General features: G+C 38.4%; 1 protein-coding gene across 6 annotated transcripts in view; it reads right to left on the reverse strand.

The window, feature by feature from the left end:
- LOC149821757 (uncharacterized) overlaps positions 1-11,314 on the reverse strand; it is a 32,600-nt gene extending 21,286 nt beyond the window's left edge. For all 6 annotated transcript variants that reach the window (XR_016425871.1, XR_016425870.1, XR_016425869.1 and 3 more), the window contains exons 1-5: positions 10,930-11,314; positions 9,097-10,604; positions 8,707-8,825; positions 1,891-2,481; positions 1,408-1,723 (exon numbers count right to left, since the gene is read on the reverse strand). Coding sequence is in view for 3 of the 6 variants with exons in the window: in XM_089980527.1 (XP_089836653.1) it covers positions 1,408-1,723; positions 1,891-2,481; positions 8,707-8,825; positions 9,097-10,503 (2,433 nt within the window). In the remaining 3 variants the exon portion in view is untranslated. The remainder of the gene's footprint in view (positions 1-1,407; positions 1,724-1,890; positions 2,482-8,706; positions 8,826-9,096; positions 10,605-10,929) is intronic.
- Between the last annotated feature and the right edge of the window lie 13,663 nt (positions 11,315-24,977).

A 24,977-nucleotide genomic window follows, 5' to 3' on the forward strand; every position in this document is an offset into this window, starting at 1 on the left:
AACCCTCCTCTCATGTATAAATAGAGGGGACTATTCCCCTTTAACTCAATGCTTTTGCTAAGCATTTCTTCTTCAATAAACACTATATTTTTTGTGCCTTTGTGCATTTGAGATCATTTGTGAATGTTATTTTGTGCCTTTGTGCATATATTTTCCATCGTGATTGTTGTGGGTTAATCAAGTCATTTTTCGGACTTAATTCTTTTTCAAGTTTGAAGATATTTTCACACAAACCTCATTAGCTTTACAAAATTTTGCAATGTTGACACATATTTTAATGTCAACATTATTCCTAAACCATGCAATAATTTTTGCATGTTTACTTTCTCAATTTTCTACCTTTTTTGATGATCAAGAATTGTTTTGGAACGGTTATATCCTTCAAGAGCTTTTTCTAGACCTCCTTCAAACTTGGTAAGCTTTAATTGTAGTTCGGGAACTGTCCCCGTCACATAACCCCAAAGCTTTTTTATCTTGAGGTTATTTTTCATGGCGACGGCCCACATCATATAGTTAGAGCCACTTAGCTTGAAGGAGAGGTCGATCTTGGCATTTTTCTCCATAATGAAGATGAGAAAAGAGACAGAAGAATAGATAGATAAAGAAGAGGGTGGCGAACACACGTCCACTATAAGCTTTAGGAGCACTCCGTCCCTTCATCACTATGAACAACTTGGTGCAAGGTCCTTTCGCCCTAATACCATGTAATGAAATATGCAAAAATACAAAACAAGAGCCTCTAAGGGTTTAACAAGATCATAAACACAAAGTGCACATGCACAAGTCTACTGTGGGACAATACAAAAGCCAACAATGGCTACAACAAGAATATAAAAAATATTTTTTATTGAAATATGCTTAAGCAAAAACATTAAGAATGAAAGGGGAGGAGCGCCCAATAGAGTCATTCGGAGCTCCGAACGGTCATATTTATGACTGTTGGGGAGCCCCCAACGACGCTATGGTCAAATGACCATAGAGCCCATGCCCAATTAAAGAAAGACAAAAAAGATAAAAAAAAAAAAGAAATGTTAAAAAATTGTTCCTAATGAACAATGCCTACTACAAGGGAAAAAGACCAGAATACCCCTGACTATCAATACAAATTACAGACTTTTATATATATATATATATATATATATATATATATGCTATTTTAACACATATGATCAAACATATCCATGCACCAACTTTGAATTTTCAGCCTCATTATGCATATGCTAATCGATTTTGGCTTTCAGAAACCCTTGTTTGTGCAGCATAAAAAATGCCAAAGAGTTAACAGCCATTAAATCCTGTTGCGTATACATTTATTATTTCCTACAATTGAAATCCACCATCCCAAATGATGGCATTGGTCACCATAACTGGACATAATACACAAGCTTGAAAAGAAAACATACATACCATTTCTGAACGTTGCAAGCTTTGCCTGGGCCAGTTAGTAGTTTGCAGACCCTGATGCCAAAGGGGTTGTGGTGGTGGTGGTGGGAGTGGAGGAGTTGGCAGAGTCATTATAGGTCTAATGGTAGGGTTAGTCTGATCCTCATTCTGGGCAACTTCTCCAGGCTGATCCTGAGTTTGCTCCTCAGAGGCCTCATCCTGCTGCAGAGTTTGCAAATCCCAATCAACCGGAGTTCGACTTTGCCTTTGAATATATGACTGGATCAATTGATCCAAGCTTTCACGAAATCCACTTCTAAGAAGATTTGAAACACTTCGCCTGCAAGAAAATGTCATCAAAAAAAGAAAAATTAAAAGAAAAATCATTTTGCTTATTCACCTTTCAAAAGCACACCAAACAGTGACACGGGCAGACATAGTTCAGAAAGCTGAAGAGAAGACACAGAAAGGGCACATATATATGTTCTAATTGCAAGATAACAAAACCTGCTGAGGAGTTCCCTGAGTTCCATGCTATACACATTATCATCATTAGGAGGCTGAAATCCATTAACTCTCTGAATGGAGAAACTTCTCTGAGATATTGAAGTATCATGAGGCTCTTCTTGCCAATTTTCTACATCATCCTGGGGGCTTGCCTCGTGCCAACCATCATGTTCTTGAAAAGGTACATCATCCATATCTTCCAGCACATTTGTTTGTGCTTGATCCTGAAGTTGATCTTGCCAATCACCCTGCAGTTCTTCCACAACTCCATCTTGCCCTTCATCAACCAGGATCTCAGCAGATTCTTGCCAATCCCTTCCTGTGTCTTCTGCAGATCCTTCTTGCAAATTTGGTTCCTGAGCATTTGGTATTGATGTGCTGTTTTCCATGGCATCCATATGTTCTGACATTGGATATGCATCAGATTCCTCATTTCTTGGCTGAGGCTCATTCAAAACTTCATTTCGAACCACCAAAGCTGGCCTTGGATGATCAGTTCTAGAAACATCTACATGATTACCAACAGCAGAATCGGAATGATTGCTTGCTTGACCTCGATAGATGTTTTCTAATCTGAACCGAAAGCTATCCCTAATCACATAAGGTATACACCATTACAATTTCAACAAGACTAAAGTTTACACTTTACAACTTGACATAAAAGGAAGTAACATAAATGCAGCGAGTTTGAGAGAAAGCATTTTCATACTATATTACAGCATGTTAAACAAATAGTGGAGCTCTTCAAAAAGGTCATTTTCAGAAGAGACAAAACACCACATCTGAAAGACCATAAATTTCTTAGGCCTCACAAGCTTTCCAAAATTTTCACGCATTCATCATGTGCTTTTAGGATTGTGATCAGGGAATGCAGCTTAGATCAGCAGATTTCAGGCTTCAGAAGGATCACACTACAAAGAGAACCTTCTATACTCTTTTTTTGCCTTTTCTTTTCCTTCCTAATGCAAGGCTGGATTAATTATGAAAATTATTATGTAAGGTTCATGACCTGGACAATAGTGTAATCTTTAGTTCAGTCACGAAGATGGGTATTGTTGATATTGCCCTTTCTTTCTCTTTCTGTTTTTATGGATGAACACATAAATAATTAGACATCAGAACTGCATTTTTTTAGCTAGCTTAAAGGGAAAAACAAAAAGAACTGTATCTAACACTCTAGGATCTACCAGGATCCCCTCAGAGAAAGTTTGCCATCTAAACAGTTCATAAATTAGTCAATACACTTCCTACTAGCTTGAAGCCACCTCAAGTTATAAATAATATAAAGGCATTTGAATGTCATTGACTCCAGGTTGAACATTCTTTGTCTATTCAAGAATTTGGGGCACAATCATTCTTCTAGCAGTATATGTTATGGTATTACCATTTTTTAATATGTTGATTGTATTATTTCTGCTGTCAGTTCGCCTTCTCACATAGAGTGCATGAATATTTTTTGCCAAGTTTAAAATGAGATCTTGGAAATGAAAACTTTTCTTTTCGCAGCTGAAGTACATAGAATCCTTAGGTGTTTTCTAAGATAAAGGATGCAGCCGATTTACCAGACAAAAAAGAACAATCACGTGGCATTGTGTACCAACTATGATTCCCAACACTCACAAGGCTACAGAAAAGTTAGCTGAGCTACTTCCTGGACCATGGAAGTACCACAGCACTATAGATGCACTTCAGTATGTTAAACCCTAAGTCACAGTGACTCGGCAAAGCAGGTGCCGCACTGGGTGCGGTCAACACAACCCTGGGTGCAGTCAATGCACCCAGGGTCATTTTGGTCCAAATTTTTGGACGTTAAAAAAAATGATGAAAAAGGAGGATTAGGGCAAAAAAAAAAAATTGCCCTAATCTCCTCTCCTCTCCCGCACAACTCGAGTCATCCCGACACCTCTGCCCGACGCCACCTCCTCCTCTCCCTCATCGCAGGTACCCTCTAGCTCCCTCTCTCTCTCTCTTCTTGTGTCGGCAATGGAGGGGTCGAGACCCCCTACTCCCTCTCGCTCTCATGTTGGGTCGGCAGGGGAGGGTTTGAGCCCCCCTGCTCCCTCTCGCTCTCTTGTTGGGTCGGCAGGGGAGGGGCCGAGCCCCCCCCCCCCTGCTCCCTCTGATTTCGGCAGGGGAGGGGTCGAGCCCCCCTCTCGCTATCTTGTTGGGTCGGCAGGGGAGGGGTTGAGCCCCCCTGCTCCCTCTATTTTCGACAGGGGAGGGGTCGAGCCCCCTCTCTCGCTCTCTTGTTGGGTCGGCAGGGGAGGGGCTGAGCCCCCCTGCTCCCTCTTATTTCGGCAGGGGAGGGGGTCGAGCTCCCCCCTCTCGCTCTCTTGTTAGGTCGGCAGGGGAGGGGTCGAGCCCCCTTCCCTGCTCTCTCTTATTTCAGGGGAGGGGTTGAGTCCCTCCCTGTTTTTGGCAGGGGATATATATAATATATATTTATATATTTATATATTTATATCAAGATAATGTTTGTATAATTGATTTGAAATTTTAAATGTATTTTTTTTCAGGATAAAAATGACGGATAAAGAGAAAGGACTTGCGTCATCCTCATCCTAACATTTGAGTTATGCTGCTAGTTTTGCCGATAATTGTAGTGGAACTGATGAGGTGGGGTTACTATGGGTACATGTAGATAAACTTGCAAAATCTGGAGAAGGAGGTGGTGGAAACAAGAGATTTCGATGCAAGCTCTGTGAAAGAGATTTTGTTGGGTCTTACACAAGAGTGAAGGCTCATTTGTTGAAGATACCAGGACATGGCATTTCATGATGTAGAAAAGTTGATGAGGCAATGCGAAGACGATACAAGAAAATACGAGAAGAATATGAGAAGAGAAAGACAATGACCGATTCTTGTGCAGTTAGTGTGTCATTTGCAAGCCACCAAGAAGATGCTGAAAAAAAAGGAAAAGTCAATGTAGGAGGTAGATGAACGATACAAGCAACATTCAATACATATGGAAGAGAAGAATTGGATAGAAAAGTTGGGAGGTATTTTTATTCTACTTCACTCCCATTTAATGCGGCTAGAAATCTTTATTGAAAAGATTTAGTAACATCCTTGGCAAATTGTAATTTGAGTAGCTATGTGCCTCCAAACTCAGAAAAAATACGAACTACACTTATTGCAGAAGAGAGGGCAAATGTGGAGAGGTTGTTGGAGATTAAAAAATATTCATGGGAGCAAAATGAAGTTTTCATTATGTCTGATGGATGAACATATATTCAAAGGCGTCCACTGATCAATTTTATTGCTTCTTCGCTTAGTGGCCTAGTATTCTTGAAAGCAGTTGACGCATCTAGAGAATATAAAAATGCAGAGTATTTGAAGGGGTTATTTATAGAAGTCATAAAAGAAGTGAGTGATCAGAATGTTGTACAAATTATTACAGACAACGCTCCAGTTTGTAAAAGTGCAACATTTAGTTTGGAGAGTGACTACCCTCATATTTTTTGGACTTCCTGTGTAGCACACAACTTAAATCTGACCCTAAAGAGCATATGCAACCCCAAAGAAGAAGAAAATCCACAAGCATATGCTTTATGTTCATGGATTGAAGATTTAGAAAGAAATGTCAAAAGCATTAGAAATTTCGTTGTTAACCATAATCGTGCTAATGATATATTTAATAGACATTCTAACTTGAAATTGTTGAAGGTCACTGAAACACATTTTGCGTCCATCATTATGATGGTGAAGAGGATTAAAAAAATGAAGAATGCTTTGGTTAGCATGGTAACTGATGAAAATTGAACATTCTATCGTGCTGATGATGATGTCAAGGCTCAAGAAATTAAGAAATTCATTATTGATAATGAGTTTTGGGACAAAGTAGTATACTTTCTTCAATTTACCCAACCTATTTGCGAAATGTTGAGAGAAGTTGATAAGGATGAGCTCATGCTTCACAGAGTTTATGAAATGTAGGATAATATAATTGAAAAAATAAAAATATTGTTTTCAAGCATGAAGAAAAAAATCCTGCACTGGATGATTTAAAAATTTTTAACCATATTCATTCAATTTTAGTCAGAAGATGGGATAAGGGCAACACTCCTTTGCATTGCATGGCACATTCTCTTAATAAAAAATATTATACAAAAAAGTGGCAAGCAGGTGGTATTGGTCGTGTCCCTCCAAATCTAGACACAAACCTATCAAGACATAGAAATATGTGTATGATAAAACTTTTTGTATGAAGCATATCTTCTAAATCAAGTCACACAAGAGTTTGAAAATTTTTCATCTTTGAGATTATATGGACCAACATTATTCGCAAGAGAGGAGGATAATATAGATCCTATCACATGGTGGTCAACATTTGGATCAGAAACACCTCTTTTTCAACGTCTTGCATTACCATTGCTATCGCAACCTGCTAGTTCATCCTGTTGTGAAAGAAATTGGAGCACATATTCTCAAATCCACAACGTGAAGAGAAACAAACTCATAAGCAAGCGTGTAGAGGATTTAGTATATGTTCATTCAAATCTTCGACTACTTTCGCGAACTAATGATGAATACAGGTACAAATTTGCTCTCATAGTTATTTGATTATTTATTATTTATTTTTTTATTTAAATATACTTTTATTGTATTTAACATTTTCAAATTGGGTTTGTAACGTAGACAAGGAACATCCAAATTTTGGGATGTAAACCTAGAAGAGTGTGACTTTGAGGGAGACCATGATTTCAACATGACACATGGATTTATCTGAGCTCAGTCTTCTTTCTAATGATGCATTTGATGATGAAGAAGAAAATTATTAAGATCCATTACTTTTGGTAGGTAATTTAGTTCTTTTCTGCTTTACTTATTTGATTGATATTTAGGTTGATATATTGTATGCATGATGAATGATATTATGACAATGTTAACTGTTAAAACTTCAAAATTATATATATATATATATATATATATATATATATTTACATTTTTGCCCTACCGCACCCCCGCACCCCCGCACCCGCACCCATGTGACTTAGGTTAAACCTTATGGATAAGATGATACTGGCTATGGATCAGATTTGAAAGTTAATATGTTTCCTTCATTGAATAGGAAGTTATCAAACAAAATCTATCCTATGATGGATAAGATGATATTGGTTATGAATCAGATTTGAAAGCTAATATGTCTCCTTCATTGAATATATGGAAGTTATCAAACAAAATCTATCCTATAATAGTGCACAAGTGATGACTTGGCATGCTCTTCCACAATCTCCAAAGTCAGTCAATACCCTAGTCACCATCGACATTTTCACATGCTGATTAGGCAAGTATCATTCTTTCCTGAGAGGATCAATCATCTAAGCTTGGTTAGCCTGCGTTTTTATACCTCAAGAAGTACAAAACAACACATTGCACCTTGCTGGAGTATGCAAAGTAGTGGTCATAGCAGCAGTGCTAGCTGAGGTATAGCAACTATCCTATCCTTGGGAAGACACAACTGAAATGGTATCTGCAGCTTTACATGATCTCAGAAATCTGTGACCCAGCTTTACAGTTCCTAGATGGATTGCATTGCTCATATGGTATGCCCCTCTAAGCTTTTATTAATCATTTAAAAGATTGAGACTTTGTGTATATGGATACAAGGAATACTAGATAGGATGACAAAAGCGCATTTGGTAAATATGTCATCTAGAAGGTGCACGAAGCAAGGCTCAGTACATGATGAGGTATCTGACTAAAAAGCATAGTTTTAAAACCTAGTGACTCACAATTTGACTCGGGACGGGTTGACTCGTGACTTTATATTTCTATAGAAAAATATGTATATAATATGTTTGTATATATGTATACCTAATTTTTACATGTAATGTGTATTATAATATAATATTCTGTAACAAAGTATATATATATATAATGTTATTAGTAGTGCAAATATATATATATATATATATATATATATAATATATGTATGACTCAGCTGAGTCATTCTACATTACAGAAAATTAACTAAACTGAAATTGTTGGAACCAGAAATTTTAGGCTCGTTTGGAGGCTAGCAGTTAGATCGCGTTTATGCATTTGGAAAAGTGGCAACTGCCAAATCCTGTATTTGGCAGCTACAACCTCTAGGAGATGGTAGTTACCAAATCCAAGATCTGTGCAAATACAAAAGGGAGACTGTCTCCCTTCCTTTCCCAAATGCATAAACTCCCTTCCCAGCTGCTAGCTTCCAAACATATCCCATGAAGGTAGTTTGACCAAGTTCTCACCAAATGCATAAACTCCCATCCCAGCTACCAGTTCCCAAACTAAGCCTTAAGTAAAATTTCCATTTACCATTTTACTTTCAGAGGTTGCAACCGTTGCATTGTATCTGTAACTTAAGAAGAAAATTTCAAATAACAAACTATTCCTGCTCCTTTGTTTAATGTGTTAAACAGGAAGCATCAGGAAATGATTCAAGATGAAAAGAAGGTTTTAAACTCCACAGCCTTCATAAAAGCAAGTAAACCAGAACATAATCATAAGTATCTCTTTCTTGCCCCAATGAATAATTATCAGAATCAAACATTCATGTTTATCATGAACTGAGAAAATTGAGACCACAAGTAAATATGAGCTCAATGCCAAAAAGGAACAGATGAAACCAGCTAATAAGTAGGTAATGTGATAGGAAACCAAAGCCAGAAAGGGGCAGGGGGAAGAACAAAACAGAATAAAAAGGAACATATAGATACAATTACTAAGTAAACAGCGTGATAAGAAGAGGAAAAAAATCATATAAGTCGAAACATAATGATGCTTTCAACAAGACGGGGATAGGGAGGGCGGACAAAACTAGAGGCCTACCTCAGACCGGAAACGGTATGCCGTTGCCTTAAATGAGACAGTTCTCTTGCAGCCACTGAAGGTGGTCTTTCTTCATCATTGGATCTGCCATTCCGTAGAAACCTCACCCTGAGAAGTGACTGAAAGAACATCTCGTGTTAGAAAACAATATACCCAGCGTCAAGAAACTTATCTCGTGAAAATGCTTGTCATAATTCTCAGACGACACATTGTTTCACTGAAAAACTAGAACAGCAACTGTCCGACCATGTAGATAGACATTTTTTACAGGCCATGAAAAAGAAAATGATCTTCACAAAATATGTATAAGAGCACCATGATGAATACAGCTTCCTAAAACTAAACCCAAAAAGCATAATTCAAGGTTTGCCTTGATGAAATCCTATTCACCTGGATACGGTTGCGGTGAGCAAAATCTGTAACAGCCCGATACTCCACTAACCCCTGAAGTTCTCTCCGTCTTTCTGCCTCAATTCGCACCAGCAGATCAAGCAATGCTTGTCTGCCCCGCAGCCTGAGCAAGTCTCTACGTATATGCTCTGGTTGGCCTTCATCAGAATCAGCAGCAAGCCTTTCTTGGACTGTTTCCCTCTCCATGGCCTGCCTCTGGATGCTGTTCGGCTCAACAGCAGATGCCAGGGTTTGCTGCATTCTATTAGCACGAGCATCGCTCTGCTGGCTTGCCATATGTACCCACTCCCTGGCCAGCCTCACTCTCTCACGCTCAGTTTCGCCAAGCAATTCAGCCCTAGGACTGTTTCTTCTTGACAAAGTAGAGGTTTCATTACTGATCGCAGTCTCTGCCATCCAACCCCGAAATATTTGTCTCACTCTTTCTCTTTCGCCTTCACCAAGATCTGGGGACTGTTCCCTGCTAGAGGTCCGATCACCATGTTCATCATTCTGAGAATCTGCTTGGCCATTCGACCATGTCGCATACTCATTTTCGCTTTCTGCCCTCGGAACCTCAGCAGCATTATGCTCGCACTCCAGCCATCGAGGCACCTCCGAATCATCACTCCTGATCTCCTCGATGCCTCTCTGCTCGGTAGCTTGGCTAATTAACATATTTGTACTGGTGAGTGCGCCTTGATTATCTTCATTTGCACGGGGTGATGGAGTAACACTTCCCAGCCTGCCATATCTAGGGGAGTCCGTATCAGAATGCCTAGACCGTGGCCTTTCTCGAGCATGATTGATCAAATTCACATCCTCCAACTCCTTCCACATCTGACGGATCAAAGATGCCTGAGAGGTCGGCCTCTCCACCGCACCTTGCCCTCTTGAAGCCGATGACTCACTTAGAAAAGATGCATCCAGCATTGAAACAGAATGTAAGCGGGAAAGTGCCATCAACTCCGTCTCCCGGTTGTGCTGCTCCATCGTGGTGATCATATCCTGAGCTTGTCGGGCCGCCCACCTACTGAGAATTCGAGAATAGCGCCTCCTCGCAGCGGAAGACTCAGCGACATCATCTTCCCCGAGATCAGACCGCCGCCTACGGCGAGCCAATTGGTCGCTCTCTTCATCTTCTTCCTCCGGCCGATCTTCGTGAAGGCACTGGACATCGACAGACTCGCACTGCATTCGATCGCCAAAGCATCTCCGGCACCGCCGCTCACCCAAGTCGCGGCGAACTCCGGAGCCGAGCTCCAGAGGGGAACTGCTACAGGAGGCGAGCGACATGCAAGAATCCAAGTGATCCCTCACGAGCTCCTCGAAACCTCGCCTGAATGCCTCGCGGGCATTCAATTCACTCGTTTCCTGTTTGGACTGCAGCGGTTGGATATCGGTCATGGCTTTTCGACCAAAAAAACAAAAACGTTCTAAATCGACAAACCACCACCGAACTCACTCCGCCACAGAAACCCCCAAACAGCCACCACCGTCATCAATACCTGAAACACAATGAAAAACTCGTCGCCCTATCATCACAAAACCAGAAATCCCCCTCAAAATTCAACCAAGCACTCACCCAGACACCAACCAAACACCATTTTAGAACGAAACAAGCACGAGAAAAAAACAGGAAAGAACAATAACAGCAGAGATCATAAACCCTAGTTTCATCAACACAACAAAAAACAACCACCCAACAGAATTTCCCGCTCTAGAGACATCATCCAAACACAATGTCACAAAATCCATTCAAATAACAGAAAAATCCTGCAAGGGAGAACAAATTAGGGCACGGGAAAGAGACGATCCACTGATACAACGTACCGGCGTTCGCGTGAGGACGAAGGAAAGCAACTCAGACCCCTCGCCGGCTGCGATTGGCGAAATCGGAAGCGAGAAATCGCGTTTCCACCCACGATTCCGATAATGGGGAATTCGGAAACAGGAGAAGAAGAGAAAGAAGACGAAGAAAAACAGGAAGAAAACGGAATAAACCGGTTCTTGGGGAAGTACGCTATTCCGTCGATTCCTTCACTTGTTCATTGCTTGCTTCGCTCGCATAAATAAACGAACATAGCGAGAGGGAGACGGATTGGGAGAAGGAAAGAGGGCACCGTTGAGAGTTCGTCGCCTTCTTCCCACTACGGAATTGCAGAACCCAACGTGAGAGCGGGGAGAGGGGAGGATTCGGAAGAAGGAAGGGGAAAAAGACGAGAGAGAGAGAGAAAGGGGCGGGGATATACAAAATAGAGAGAGGGAAACGTCAGCACACCGCTTCATATTTTCCCTCCTCGTCATATTTTTTTTTTCAGGAGCCACGACGACGTGCCACGTGCCCTCTTTGTCTCATTCTGCTTGTATGATCTAGAAATACCCCCCGTTCTTTTGCTAATTTACGAAAATGGCACCTACTTTTGTGCTTGCTTCCTCTTGGATATCCGGGGAACCGGTACGATTCGGATCGGATTGTTACGGATCGGTTCTCCGAGTTTGGGTTGGGTGATGATGGGGATGATGTGGGCCCCGGCTTGGCCGACCTCATTGTTTGATTAGGGTAATAGTTTACTTTTTTAAAGCCTAAGGAACACCTCCCCCCCCCCCCCCCATTAGGGATGTCAAGGGGACGGATTAGGATGGGATAAAAATGAATTGGATCTGACCTAATCGGATTCGGTGTCGGATGGAAAAGTTAAAACCTAATATGGATCTGACTAGCTTAAAACCTGATATTTACACTTAAATGGGTTCATGTTTTAGTTGGATTCAGGTCAGGTTTCAATGCAAAACTCAACACCGATCTTGAATCTGATTTTCTAATCTGGTTCCTGATTTGGTTACCCGACCCATTGACATCCCTACCCATCATTGACTTGGAAGGGATTTGGTTAGTAAAAACGCAAGATCCCCTTAGCCCCGACGCACCGGAGAGGGAGAGTACACTTAACTTCAACGTTACGGCAAGGCACAGTGAAGAGATCAGGTCCAATATGATTGCACAAAAAATTGAACATTAAGCACCAGATCACCCTCCATCTTGGGGACAGGGCTCAGTTGTGGGGCCCAAGGCCTGATGGAGGGCAATCAGGTGCTTAATGCACAAATTTTGTGCCATGAGATTGCGCTCCATCCGGACTCCAAGGGACATCCCCCTGGGTTTTGAATCCATGATGTTGCATAGACTTGGCGACATTAGCAAGTCACCCCTACCAGATAAGCAAGCCCTAATGTGCTACTAGGATCATAGTTAGGAAAGTTTTTTTTTTTTAAATCAAACTTTTAAGAAAACCCCAAGTAAATAAAAGAAACTCTCTATGATTATTTTAAATCACATGAAAAAACTTGTTTTTCGAGAGAATTTTGGAACAAAACTAGTGAGATATCTCCAAGTTATCATCTATTTTCAAAATATTGCATTTTTAACATGGTATTAACACATTAAAAAACTTCTTGTAATTTATTTTTATTCATTTTGTTCATATTTTTATATTCTTTGTAGTTTTGTATGTATAGATATTTTCCAATATTTTCTCATGGAAAACTCACATTTGATTTTACCTTATTGATTTTCTTTTTTTTACAAGAATTGCTACGCTGGTTTAGAAAACAAAAAGGTGTCTAAAAATAATATTTTTCATAGAACTATAAAACGGATCTGAATTTACTGGATCTTTGGGTCAAAAAATCAAGTGGTTCTTGGATTTAAATTACTTGATCATTATTTTTACTTCGTTTTATACAATTAAAACTGAACTGAACTTACATTATACTATATTTGCCAGTTTTTTAACTTAACCTTTTTGTTTTTTAAATAATTTTTTTTGAATGCAAAAGAATTTAATTCATGTGTTCATTATTTTATGAATTTTTGCTGTTCCAATATGTAAACTTATGTTCGGGTCATGGGGCGCAAATGTGCAATGGGTCCTGTCTCTTCTGGATATGATTCAAAATATGGTTAATTAACGCAGATTTTGGATGGACTTTGTGAGATGGACCCACATCCAATCCGTTGTCCTGCTCAGCCCCCTAGAATCCTATCCAGCTGTTTTTGTGAATGTCAACTTTGATAGGTCCCGGGTCGGATGTCTGACCCATGAATCGCCATTTACTTAGTTCAATAGGGCCCTCCTGGTCCAAATAAGTATAGTCGGATCTGGCTTACATTTTTTTAAACTCAAATATGATCCCATTTTACTACATGATAAGATCAGAACCATTTTGGTGCTAAGTTGGATTGTGTCCCTTTCTTTAGAAGCCGCAGTGTTTGGCATGGACGGGCCAGAGTTTTGGCTACCCAAAATCCAGATCCAATCTGGCATATTAGATAATCCGAGATTTGTCAATAAACCACATCCCATCCACTTGTCTACACCCTAAAGGGGAAGGTGTTTGATTTTATTGAAAAAATAAAAATATGCAACTTAGTGGATCAGCCCCGGCAATTATAGTGGCATGGATCCACTTGCAATGCGGATCTTGCTAAATAAACGAACCATATATAAGACTCATCCAACATTAAAAAAGGAAAAAAAGAACAGTTCATTGTGCTGGTCCCAGTTCATAAACTAAGGAGATCTGACCCGAATGTCTTGAAAATCTCATGTTTTCTTCGGCAAAATGTTGGCAATGAAAAATACATTTAAAAGATAAAATTAATTTTGTATAAAGAAATATAAATAAAAATATTTAAAAAAAACACAGCTTTTAATATAAATAACTGATAAAGACATAAATATCATGATTAAAATGCAATATTTATGTTTTGACAAAAAAACATAAGAAATTCAAAATACCGCAAGAAATTGTTGTTTTTAACTTTCAGGTAAATTCTCGTAATATTACAACAGAATACAAAATATCAGGATAAAAATCATGTTATTTTTTCAAAATATAGGCGATAATATACGTTACACATATTAAACCCAATATGTGTTCCTGTGGGTACCGGGCATAGCGACCAAAGTTTAAAACAGAAAAAATATCAGCAGCTAAAATCTCGCGAGAAATTGAAATTGTTTTTTAAATCTCATGTTTTTTTTTGGCAAAATGTTGGCAATGAAAAATACATTTAAAATATAAAATTAATTTTGTATAAAGAAATATAAATAAATTTATTTAAAAATAAAAAACACAGTTTTTAATATGAATAACTGATAACAGCATAAATATCATGTTTAAAATGCAATATTTATTTTTTTGACAAAAAAAACATGAGAAATTCAAAATACCACAAGAAATTATCGTTTTTAACTTTCAGGTAATTTTTCGTGGTATTTGTCACTATGGTGCCGAGTTGTACCCGACCCATTAATAGCCCTCAGGCCTCGAACCAAACCAAAATCTTTCTTGGTCTCCGGACCCAGTTTTTTTTTTTTTTGAGAGAGAAGTGCTGGTGAACCGAATCGGAAAATAGACTCGGATCGAGCCCCACCAGTCTTTCCATCAAGGGTATTTTGGTCACTACGGTGAAAGTAGGGACATTCCCGTAGTTTTCGTCAAAAGCGTGTCTTTTTTGTCTAAAACTTTCCCGTCCCCTTCTCTGAAAAACTCCAAAAAGATGATGCGTCGTGTCTTGTTACCGTCCTTGACTCTGATTGTTGGCCATAATACTGCTTTTAACATCCACAACTAACAACCGTTGCCCCCACTCAATTCCTCGGCAAATAATCGCAATTAATCGGAAGCCACCGCCCCTATAAGGTCCGGGTATGGAGATAAATAAGAAGACCTGATTAAGATCGAGATTCGGATTCAAAGGTCTGATTAATACATGGATCTGGGTATAGTTTGTGAAATTTTATACCAGATCTGGGACCGACCTGAGTTCATAATTTTTAATATAAAAATGACAAAAAAAAGTTTTATTTTACCGGGTATGGTTGGTGTAGTTCTTATTGGGTCTGGGTAGTTTCTCTTATGGTGGGTCTGATTAAAACTCATATCAGAACCTGATACCATACCTGAAAATGGGGTCAAGTCTGGTTTTATCATTAATACCATATTTGCTGTATTAAAAGTTTTATCATGTCTAATACAAAATAAGATCTCATTTTTAAGAGGGTGAAAAGTAATGGTTCACAATTCATGAAAATAACGGTGGTTTAAAAATGGTATAGAACATCATATTAAAGTCTACTTTTATACAAATAAATAGAACATGCTGAACATGATCCAAGAGTTCAATTTTGCTTTTGAAGCTTAGATCTATATAAATTCTGTACTAATAACTCCATAAAAGTTGCCAAACACTTTTCTAGCCTACCATGAGAAAACTAGTATTTTCAGGCTATTTTTCGCAAATCCGACCCTGCAGATGTGTTCGGTATAGTCAATTTGCTAGAAAACTACACTTGAATCATGTTTTTTAATAAAAAAATATGTTTTTTCAAGGCTTGAATATTTATGGAAGTCTTAGACAGTTGTTTTTTAAACCTTATAAAAACCTACCCACATGTCATAATCAAAGATCTAAGAGTAGATTCCTATATAATCAAGCATGTATAACAAATGTAAGGTTAGATTTAAAGAAAACATGGGAAAACCCTTTAAAAGTCTGGTAAACTAGAGGTAGGCTAGAAAAGTGATAGGCAGCTACCACCTTCTAAAAGGCCAGATTCAGTGGTATGCTTGTTTGGGATGAAGTCACCAAATTTTATATCTGACTATATAAATGCTTCTAGCATTGTTCATTCACTATATACGTGTTTATCTTCAATATACCATAACATTCAAATTTTCAGATAGTGAAAAATTAAAAGGTCTAAACATTAGGTTGAATGAGTTACCGTTTTGTTAACATAAAGATAGTTTAAAAATGCTTGCTTTTGAATATTAGATCTATGTAAATCACAAGTTTATTGTAAGTGTGGTTGCCTCTCTCTCTCTCCCCATATCTATAGAGAGAGAGAGAGAGACAAACACACAGTAAACTTCTGATTTACATAGATCTAATATTCAAAAGTAGAAGCTAGCACTAAATAATTTATAGGGTGTTCTGTTTACTAATTTCATGTGTTAAAAATGGACTCCAACATTAAATTAGTAAACAAAACTTTCTAGCTAACCGGACTTTCGAAGGGTTTTCATCATGTATTGCTTAAATCTGACTGAACAGAGATGTATTCAGCATGGTCGATTTACTAGGAAATGATACTTAGATAGTATTTTTTTTTTATGAAAAATAAGAATTTTTAAACTATGAATATTAAAAAAAAACTTAGATCATCAATTTTTTAAACCTTATAAAAACTTACCCGCGTATCGGAATCAGATGATCCAAGAGTTGATTACTATAAAATCAAGCATGTAGAATACATACGTACGGTCAGATTTAAAAAAAACATGAAAAAATCTTTCGAAGGTCCTATTAGCATGGCAGTTAGCTGCAAAAGTGGGTAGTAGCTACCACATTCTCTCTCTCTCTCTCTCTCTCTCTCTCTCTCTCTCTCTCTCTCTCTCTCTCTCTCTCTCTCTCTCTCTATATATATATATATATATATATATATATATATATATATATGTATAGAAGATCGTGTGTTGTGATATTAATTTATTAAAATATATAATGAAATAACTGTTGATAAATTGGAAAGTCAATATGAGAACATGAGAGAATGTTCTTGAAATGGGGACATCATATTATGTTTTCCATAATTGATATCGCGATAAATTGCAAATAAATGTGTTTGACAGAAGCTTAAGTGGCAAGTAAGCACGGGACCACAATTGATATCGTGATATGGTAAGCTAAGCGTGATGCCATGGGTCTTAATCACATAGAGACTTGACCATGGGCTCAACATGCTAGCTTGAACCAACTTCGGACAAATAGTGAAGATGGTGACTGCCCAGCTTTGGAAGCGCGCTTCCTCCTTTAGGGAGGCGCTTTCAGTAACTAAATCGTATTGTCCACACTGTGATTTGTAATCATATGATCTCAAATCCACGTGTGCTAGAGTTTATTTGGATTTAACAATGACCACAATCTAAATTTGGGCTTAATTCCTTGATTGTTTGGCGGTATTGTGGGTAGGGGTGTCAACGAGTCCGGTTTGGTTAGGACCCAGGTGAAACCAGACTTAGACCAGATTTTCGGGTATGGTATCGGGTCCGAACCTGGGTCTAATTGAGTCCACTATAAGAAAAACCAAACCCTGACCTGATAAGAACTACATGAACCAAACCCGGTAAAACTATATTTTTTTATCATTTTTACATTGAAAATTGTGGGTCTTAATCGAAACTCAGGTCAAGACCGGATCTGGTATAAAATTTCACAAACTATACCCGGAATCATGTTTTAATCGGACCGTTGGGTCTGGACCTGGGTCTTCTTATTTATCACCATACTCGAACCTTATAGGGTTTGGTTCGAGTCAGGTCCTGGTAAACCAGGCCTTTGACACCCCTACTTGTGGGCTTTATGCACTTTATTTTCAAGGTAAATTCATTGGAAGACTTTGTGATTTTCATAACTTATTTTTATGATTATGGTTTTGATGTTCAAGGTAAATTTTTATTGGAGGAAATTAAAGGTTGCACTTTCAATTTGCGTAATTTGGATGTATTCGACCTATAGCTTTTGTATTTTATAATCTATCATTTTCCCTTAGACCAAAATCTTATTGACTGTCACCTCAGTGGTAGAGCATGATTGGATTTCTAACGGTCGACAAAAAATGCTTCCATTTTTCTTTTTTGAAGGAAAAAAAAGTGCTTCCACTTTTCACATGTCTGCAAGAATGCCATGCACAGTTTTACAAGTTTCAACTCTACACCAATCATTTTTTTTATTCAGATAAACCACCCCAGGCGCAGAGACCTAGCCACCCCAGGCGCAGAGACCTAGCCGCACTGGCTCAGCTTGTCAGCATAAAACTCCGAGGGCTTACCCCTCGACGGCAAGGAGTCGCCAAGCTTTGGCTTACTCTGGGGTGACGCCCATGGGATTTGAACCTAGACTACCCCTCAAACGGCCTAAGCTGCATCCCACTACGCCAAACCCACCTTCTGTGGGTCCCATTACATAAGAGACACACGTACCCATAGCAAATCAGTTCCACTCATCCCTAAAGTCATACCTATCTTCATACCCCTCCTTAGGATTTCAGTAATACAAGTTGTTTTGATCAAATTTGACTCCATAGATGCGATCTACTTTATTCATTTAGTGAAGATCTACATTTAAATCACTGAAATCCCACTTGTGTGCAGGATTTTTTTGGCAATTCAGAAATCAACGGTTGACAATACCCAAAATTTTGTGACATAAAAAATCATATTTTGTTTTGATCAAATTTGACTCCATAGATGCGATCTACTTTATTCATTTAGTGAAGATCTACGTTTAAATCACTGAAATCCAACTTGTGTGCAGGATTTTTTGGCGATTCAGAAATCAACTGTTGACAAAACCCAAAATTTTGTAACATAAAAATTCATATTTTTTATTAAAAAAAATACAATCCAATGATCAATTTACATTAAATCGACCATTGCTGAATCCATCTATAGGGTCAGATTTGATCATAGAAATTGATCAATTTATAAGATTTGAGAGGGCTATGAAGATGGGGGATGAGTGGAATCAAACTCTTATCTAGCAATATGTGAATCGGCAAAAAGTTGTCAAAAAATGAATACCTGATTAAAATCTAGAGAAGGTTTTACATTAAAATAGATGGATGAAAAGATGACAAAAAATGAGTTACAAAGAAACAAAAAGCAATGTAGAAGGGTTTAATTCAGTTTTAATTTGATAAAGCGAGGCAAAAATTTAGTCATAATTATGAGATTTCTCCTTAAAAACTAAGCTAAGATATAGAAACTAAGATGAATATTAGGCTAAGATATTAAAATAGATGGATGAAAAGATGACAAAAAATGAGTTACAAAGAAACAAAAAGCAATGTAGACTGGTTTAATTCAGTTTTAATTTGATAAAGTGAGGCAAAAATTTAGTCATAATTATGAGAGTTCTCCTTAAAAATTAAGCTAAGATATAGAAACTAAGAGCTTCAAATTCAGTACTCAATGTGATCCAAGTCCAAACCAAAGACCTGATAAAATTGGGCTCATAATTGAGTTTTTCTAAAAATATATGTATAATTTTTCGTGTTCAATATGTTTCTCTCAAAGAACTCTTTTTTGCCAAATTTTCAAAAAAGGATGTTTTTTTTTTCAATGGAAAAAGTACAAAATTTTGCCAACCATGTGCACACCAGACTTCCAATGGTGTATGCACACGGTTAAATGATTGAACCCTTCTACTACATACACAATGCAATATCTTATGTCTTGAGCAATGTTGTCAGTACGTATCGGTATTGGCTCCGAATCGTTGGGCCACTGATTCGGCCCGAAAATAATAAAAAATATTACATGTCAATCATTTACAATAATTTTTAAAAATTATTTTTGGTATTTTCTTACATTTTTAAAAAAAATAACCTATTCAGGCCTGCGGCGTATCGAAATTCTGCCGATAAAATGCGTATAGGCTGATACAGGCCGATAAGGACCGATACTGATAACATTGGTCTTGAGATTATCAATAACCAGATAAGAATGCATGAATTTTAGCAGCTAGCATGAGATAGAGGAACGTGCAAGGAAGTTCATCACTACCTACCTATGAAGAAGTGTCTCTTGTCCCCAACTTTATGAGCCAAACCCTCACATCAGATCTAAAAAACACCATAAGTTTCCACATCTAAGGATATCTGATAATCTGAAATGGGAAAGTTGGTACATGAATTTTGCTGCACACCCATGTGTGAGTGCATAGGAAACAAGGGAGTGAAGCTAGAGAAATGAAAACAAACAGATGAATTGGTTGGCTCTCTTATTCATTCAAGCTGCACTATGTGGGGATACTGTCCCCCTTGTTTCCCAAAGCAGCACCATCCTCTGCCCATCTGCACTACCTTCCATGTCATTCATGCCAAAAAAGAAATAATACACACAATGTCCCTTGCATCATTGAGGTTGCATGGATTGCACCAATGTTGTCAGTATCCGTATCCGGTATCCGCCTTGAATCGTTGGGCCACCGATTCAGCTGTATCTGCCTATACCGATACTCAGCTGAATCGTTCTGTATCGGCTCAAAAATAATAAAATATTATTATGTGTCAATCATAACGTGACACGTGTTAAAACCATTAAAAACAATATTTAAAATTTATTTTTTGGTATTTTTTACAATTTATTAAAAAATAACCGATTCAGGCATGCAGGGTATCGAAATTCTGTAGGTACTGATAACATTGGATTGCACAATAGCCAAAAAGATTGAACATACACAAACTTCTAAAATCAAAAGGGGTGCTAGCTTTTGTACTTTGCAATTAGGGTTTTTTGGACTCTGTACAATAATAGTGAATTATGAACCTAAAAGGGAGACTGGATAGGTTAGTCAGTGCACATCGGATTCTGTGGCAGCACCTTTTTGATGTAGCAACTGTCAATTAGTTGCCCAAGGAATATTTTAGTAGAGGATGGAAATACTTTCACCAGCCAACCATGTGGTAAAACTCTTTCACCAACCACAGTGGAATACTAGTATGTTTGGTTGGATTGAAATGTGAGAATAAATATAGTTTGCACGGCTAACCAAACATTTGATTTGGAGTTTCATGCAAATGAGAGAATGAATCTCATTTGCTCAGCTAACCAAACATGTGATTTGGAATCTCATTTAAATGAGAAATGGAATGTGAGTATGTGATTCCAAATCACATGGTGGAATATATGTTTTGAAATCATATGACTTCAAATCACATTTGATTGCATCTCATGTGATTCCAAATCACATGAGAAGCAACCAAACATGCCCTAAAGTATGGAATTGGATTGCAATGCTTAATCAAATCTTCAAGCATGCCTCACTGTGCATCTTGCTTTTCTTTGCACCAACTCATCCTTGGTCTGCTTATTGGTCGAAGTATCAACCAATCGGATCTGGTTTGAACCTAGATCTGGATTTGAGATTTTGGTACTGGATCTAGACCTGAGTCCAATTGGGTTCACCGTAAAAAACCATAATCGGGTCCTATAAAAATAATATGAGCCAGTCTGGGTCCAGACCTAGTAAAATAATAATTTTCAAATTTTTTACATTGAAAAATCATGGATATTAGTTGAAACTCGGGTTGGACTTGAGTCGTATATAAAATGTCACAAACCATACCTGGCTCTATAATACTAATCCAACCCTTTGGTTCTGTCTTAGATTTTAATCGGACCTTCTTCCTTTATCACCAAACCCTGATCCTTTAGGGTCTGATACTGGTTGGGTCTGGGTAAAACTGGACCCATTGACACCCTTACCTATTGTCTCAGTGCCTGCCGAGTCCAGTCCCATAGTTTGATCGAATCAAGGTTCACTTAAGGCATGTTTGGATGACTTGGTTTTCAATTCCAAGGATCGGACTTGAGAACCAGGGATCTCTAGTCCAACCCTCCCCCAGTTCAGGCCAAAGATCCATGGGTTTTTCTTTGAAAATGAATATCAGATCCTTAAAAGATGAGGATCTGAGATACACCATATTATTACCTCATATCCAGGCATGGGCCCGATGTCACATTGGATCCTCGAACCTCAAACCCAAGGTAATCAAACATACCCTTAACTGGTAATACTATAAAAAACCTTTCTGATTTCATCCAAATAACTTCATGAATTGGTTAAGTTACTGAAATCAGTGTTCAATCTGTTTACACATATGCAGTTAAATGAGAATAGGAGGATTATGTGGACATGGATCGCACCCAGCCAAGTGTTTAATTTGAACAACCGTATAGGCTCCAAATGGATCTGGATCTTGTCCAACCTGGGCCCAACATATTTACAGCCCTAACGTTAGATGACAAAATAAGAATGTAAGAGCATTTAAACTGCCCCAAGGGGGTTGCCGTAGTGGGGTGGGGCCTTGGCTGCTAGACAGGCAGTCAAGGTTCAATTCCCATGGGTGCCACCCCTCTGCACAAGCCAATGCCTAGCATAGGCTCTAGGGACTGGGGTCCTAAAATCGAGTTTTAAGCTATCTGTATGACGACTGTGGGTATTGCAGGCTGAGCCAGCATGACCTGGTCTTCTTGCTGGGTGTGGTTTCTTCAGGTTATAAATAAAAAATAGAGCATCTACACCAATTTCTTTTTAGGTAAAATCTATCATTTTTATCCAACCAATGCAGTTGAACCAAAATCCCTAGCATAGGCCCCAAGGATTGACTGGAGTCCTAGCCTCGAGTTTTATGTTGTCGGTATGACGTCCGTAGGTATTGCAGGCTGAGCCAGCGCGACCAGGTCTTCTTGCCGGGTGCGGTTTCTTCGTGTTATAAATTCAAAAAAAAAGAGAAAATTTAAACCAATTTAGTTTTAGGTAAAATCTGTCATTTTTATCCAACCAATGCAGTTGAACCAAAATCCAAAGCACCATCTTGTTTCCATTTGAAAAGCTCAGATCTCACATAGGGAGATCCTAGGGTTTTAGGGTCTGGCTCTAATTTCCCTTTATAAGAGCAAGATCAGATCCTCAATTGTGCCAGATCATGGGCCTTATGTTACATCAGCAGTCGCCCATGCCATGTCACTGTATCACATCCTCCGATCTCTAACTTCTTAAATACACCCTTAGCCTATTGCTTGCAAAAGTGACCAAAGGGGTTCGACTTAGTCGGACGGGGCCTAGACAGTTTGACGGGCAGCCTAGGTTCAAATCCCATGAGCATCACCCCTCCATAAACCAAAGCCTGGTGATAACCTAGGGTCGAGGGGTACGCCCTCGAAGTTTTACGCCAACATGGATTAGTCCTTAGCAAACAAACCATGCTGAATGCATCTATGTAGTTAGATTGAGTCAATACCACTTGCACATTATTTTGTAGCTCATTAGTTCCTTACCTTCATTAGTAACAAATATTTTTTCAAAGTATGCAGTATTTTTGTAAGTTTAATGAATTTGGAGCAACCGCGTAACAGATTCTAACCAGAATAAGCCATATTTTGGATCAATATTTAATGAGAGAAAACCCTAGTTCAGTTGGCGAGGCTAGGGATAATAAGCCATCACTACTATCATAGGCGGAGCTTCAGTTTATTTTTTATTTTTTGTAAAGCCCAGCCCTGATTCCATATGAAATAGATTTTTATCCATTTTTGTAGCCGAGTCCTAGCTCAGCCCAGCCCTGCAGCAAATAGTTTGATTTGTCCATATGAAATAGATTTTTATTAATAATTGTAGCCATTTTTTATTTTATCTAAAAAAAAAAAAATCGGGGGGCGCTGCCCCCGAAACCCAGACTATCACACCAATTTTTTTTTTTTGCTACACCCTTGTTTAACCCCCCCCCCCAACACACACACACACACATGAATCCTAGCTAGGCCCCTGGCTACTATATAAGATTAATGTGGAAATACCAACGGGGCGCGCCGCTTGTCTGCAGGAGCAGTTGGTGAAGGTCACCTTGTGTTGTGACATCGCAAGTACGAATCCCAATGGTGTATGGTTGTATGATTGGTAGGGGTCTGCCTAACCCCAGCTTTCTCTGTCAAAAAAAAAAAGATTAATGTGGAAACAAAAGCACCATATAACATGGCTTAAAGTTTGATAACTTTATTATAATGAAGGTCTCGAGCTCCGTTTCTGAACTTTTAGGTGGAACTACTTACAAAGAGACAACTATACAACTTGAAAAGAAGAAGAAGATGAAAACAAGAACTTTGCTGTTCCAACAACAAAATATAGATTATTTGGATAAACCCGTTCTTTATCTCTTTGCTTTTGCTAGGAAGTCTGGTTTTCTTTGTGGCTGGCAAGATTGCATGGGGTAGCCCTAAAAAACAAGACCTAACCAACAAAATATGTACAAGAGTGTTGGCCCCACGTCTAAGAAAACACGGAGCCTGCAAGGTCACTGTTCCACAGGATTGGTTGACCGATGTGGGCCTGTATTCTGTTGTGGTGGGGCTCATGGAATCCTGTCATGTGATTTGGCCCGTGTCACATAGGCAAACACTTAAGCAAGTGTGGTTAGGTGAAGTATTCGGGCCACATAAAACACGGAAAATAATTAGATGTAGGGATTTTCTGTGTAAAACACAAAACACAAAACACAAAACACAAAAAATCATCATGCATAGGCGATTTTTTGTGTTTTGTGAGGCCCAAGTACTTTACAAAGTATTCAGGCATGATCATTGAATCTTCTTCGCTTAAGCCAATCCTAGATCTCGTCCAGGGATGATTGTCCTATCAGCTGTGTTGATTGTAGCTTGAATGAGTTCATATTAGATTAGGACTCACATTGCCACATAAAGAAGTTTTTTTTACTTTTGTTTAGAATCTTATATGATATTAGAAATAAGAACTATATGAGTTTCATTGATGAATAATAACTCTACCTTTGAGAATTATAAATAGTGGGTGTAACAACTTGAAAAAGGTGAGAGACACTTCTTGGCTTAAGGGATTGAGAAAATAGACTTTCTCTTTTGATGTAAAAAGAATATGATTTAGCTCCTTTGGGTGGTTCTCTAATACTTGAAGTTTCTTTCAGATTTGAAAGAAATGTGAGAGAATATAATGACTTATTCTTAGTGACAAAGAGAAAGGTTTGGGATGCACCCATCGATCATTTTGGTGGGTCGAACGATAGATGCGATTGTTCTCATTTGTGACTTTATTTGTTCTCTCTTGTATCAGTGATTGATTATATTAATAAAAACTCTCGATACTCTCCTCGTGGACTTATGCAGTTTTGTTGAACCATATAAAACCCTCTTGTCTTGTGAATATTTACTTTTTTACTATTTTTATTGAGATTATTTGCATTCCCTAATCATATCAATAACAAACTTGACCAAGT

This window comes from Nuphar pumila, chromosome 11 (genome assembly GCF_984573655.1).
Source record: "Nuphar pumila chromosome 11, dmNupPumi1.hap1.1, whole genome shotgun sequence".
NCBI classification, from domain to species: Eukaryota; Viridiplantae; Streptophyta; class Magnoliopsida; order Nymphaeales; family Nymphaeaceae; genus Nuphar; species Nuphar pumila.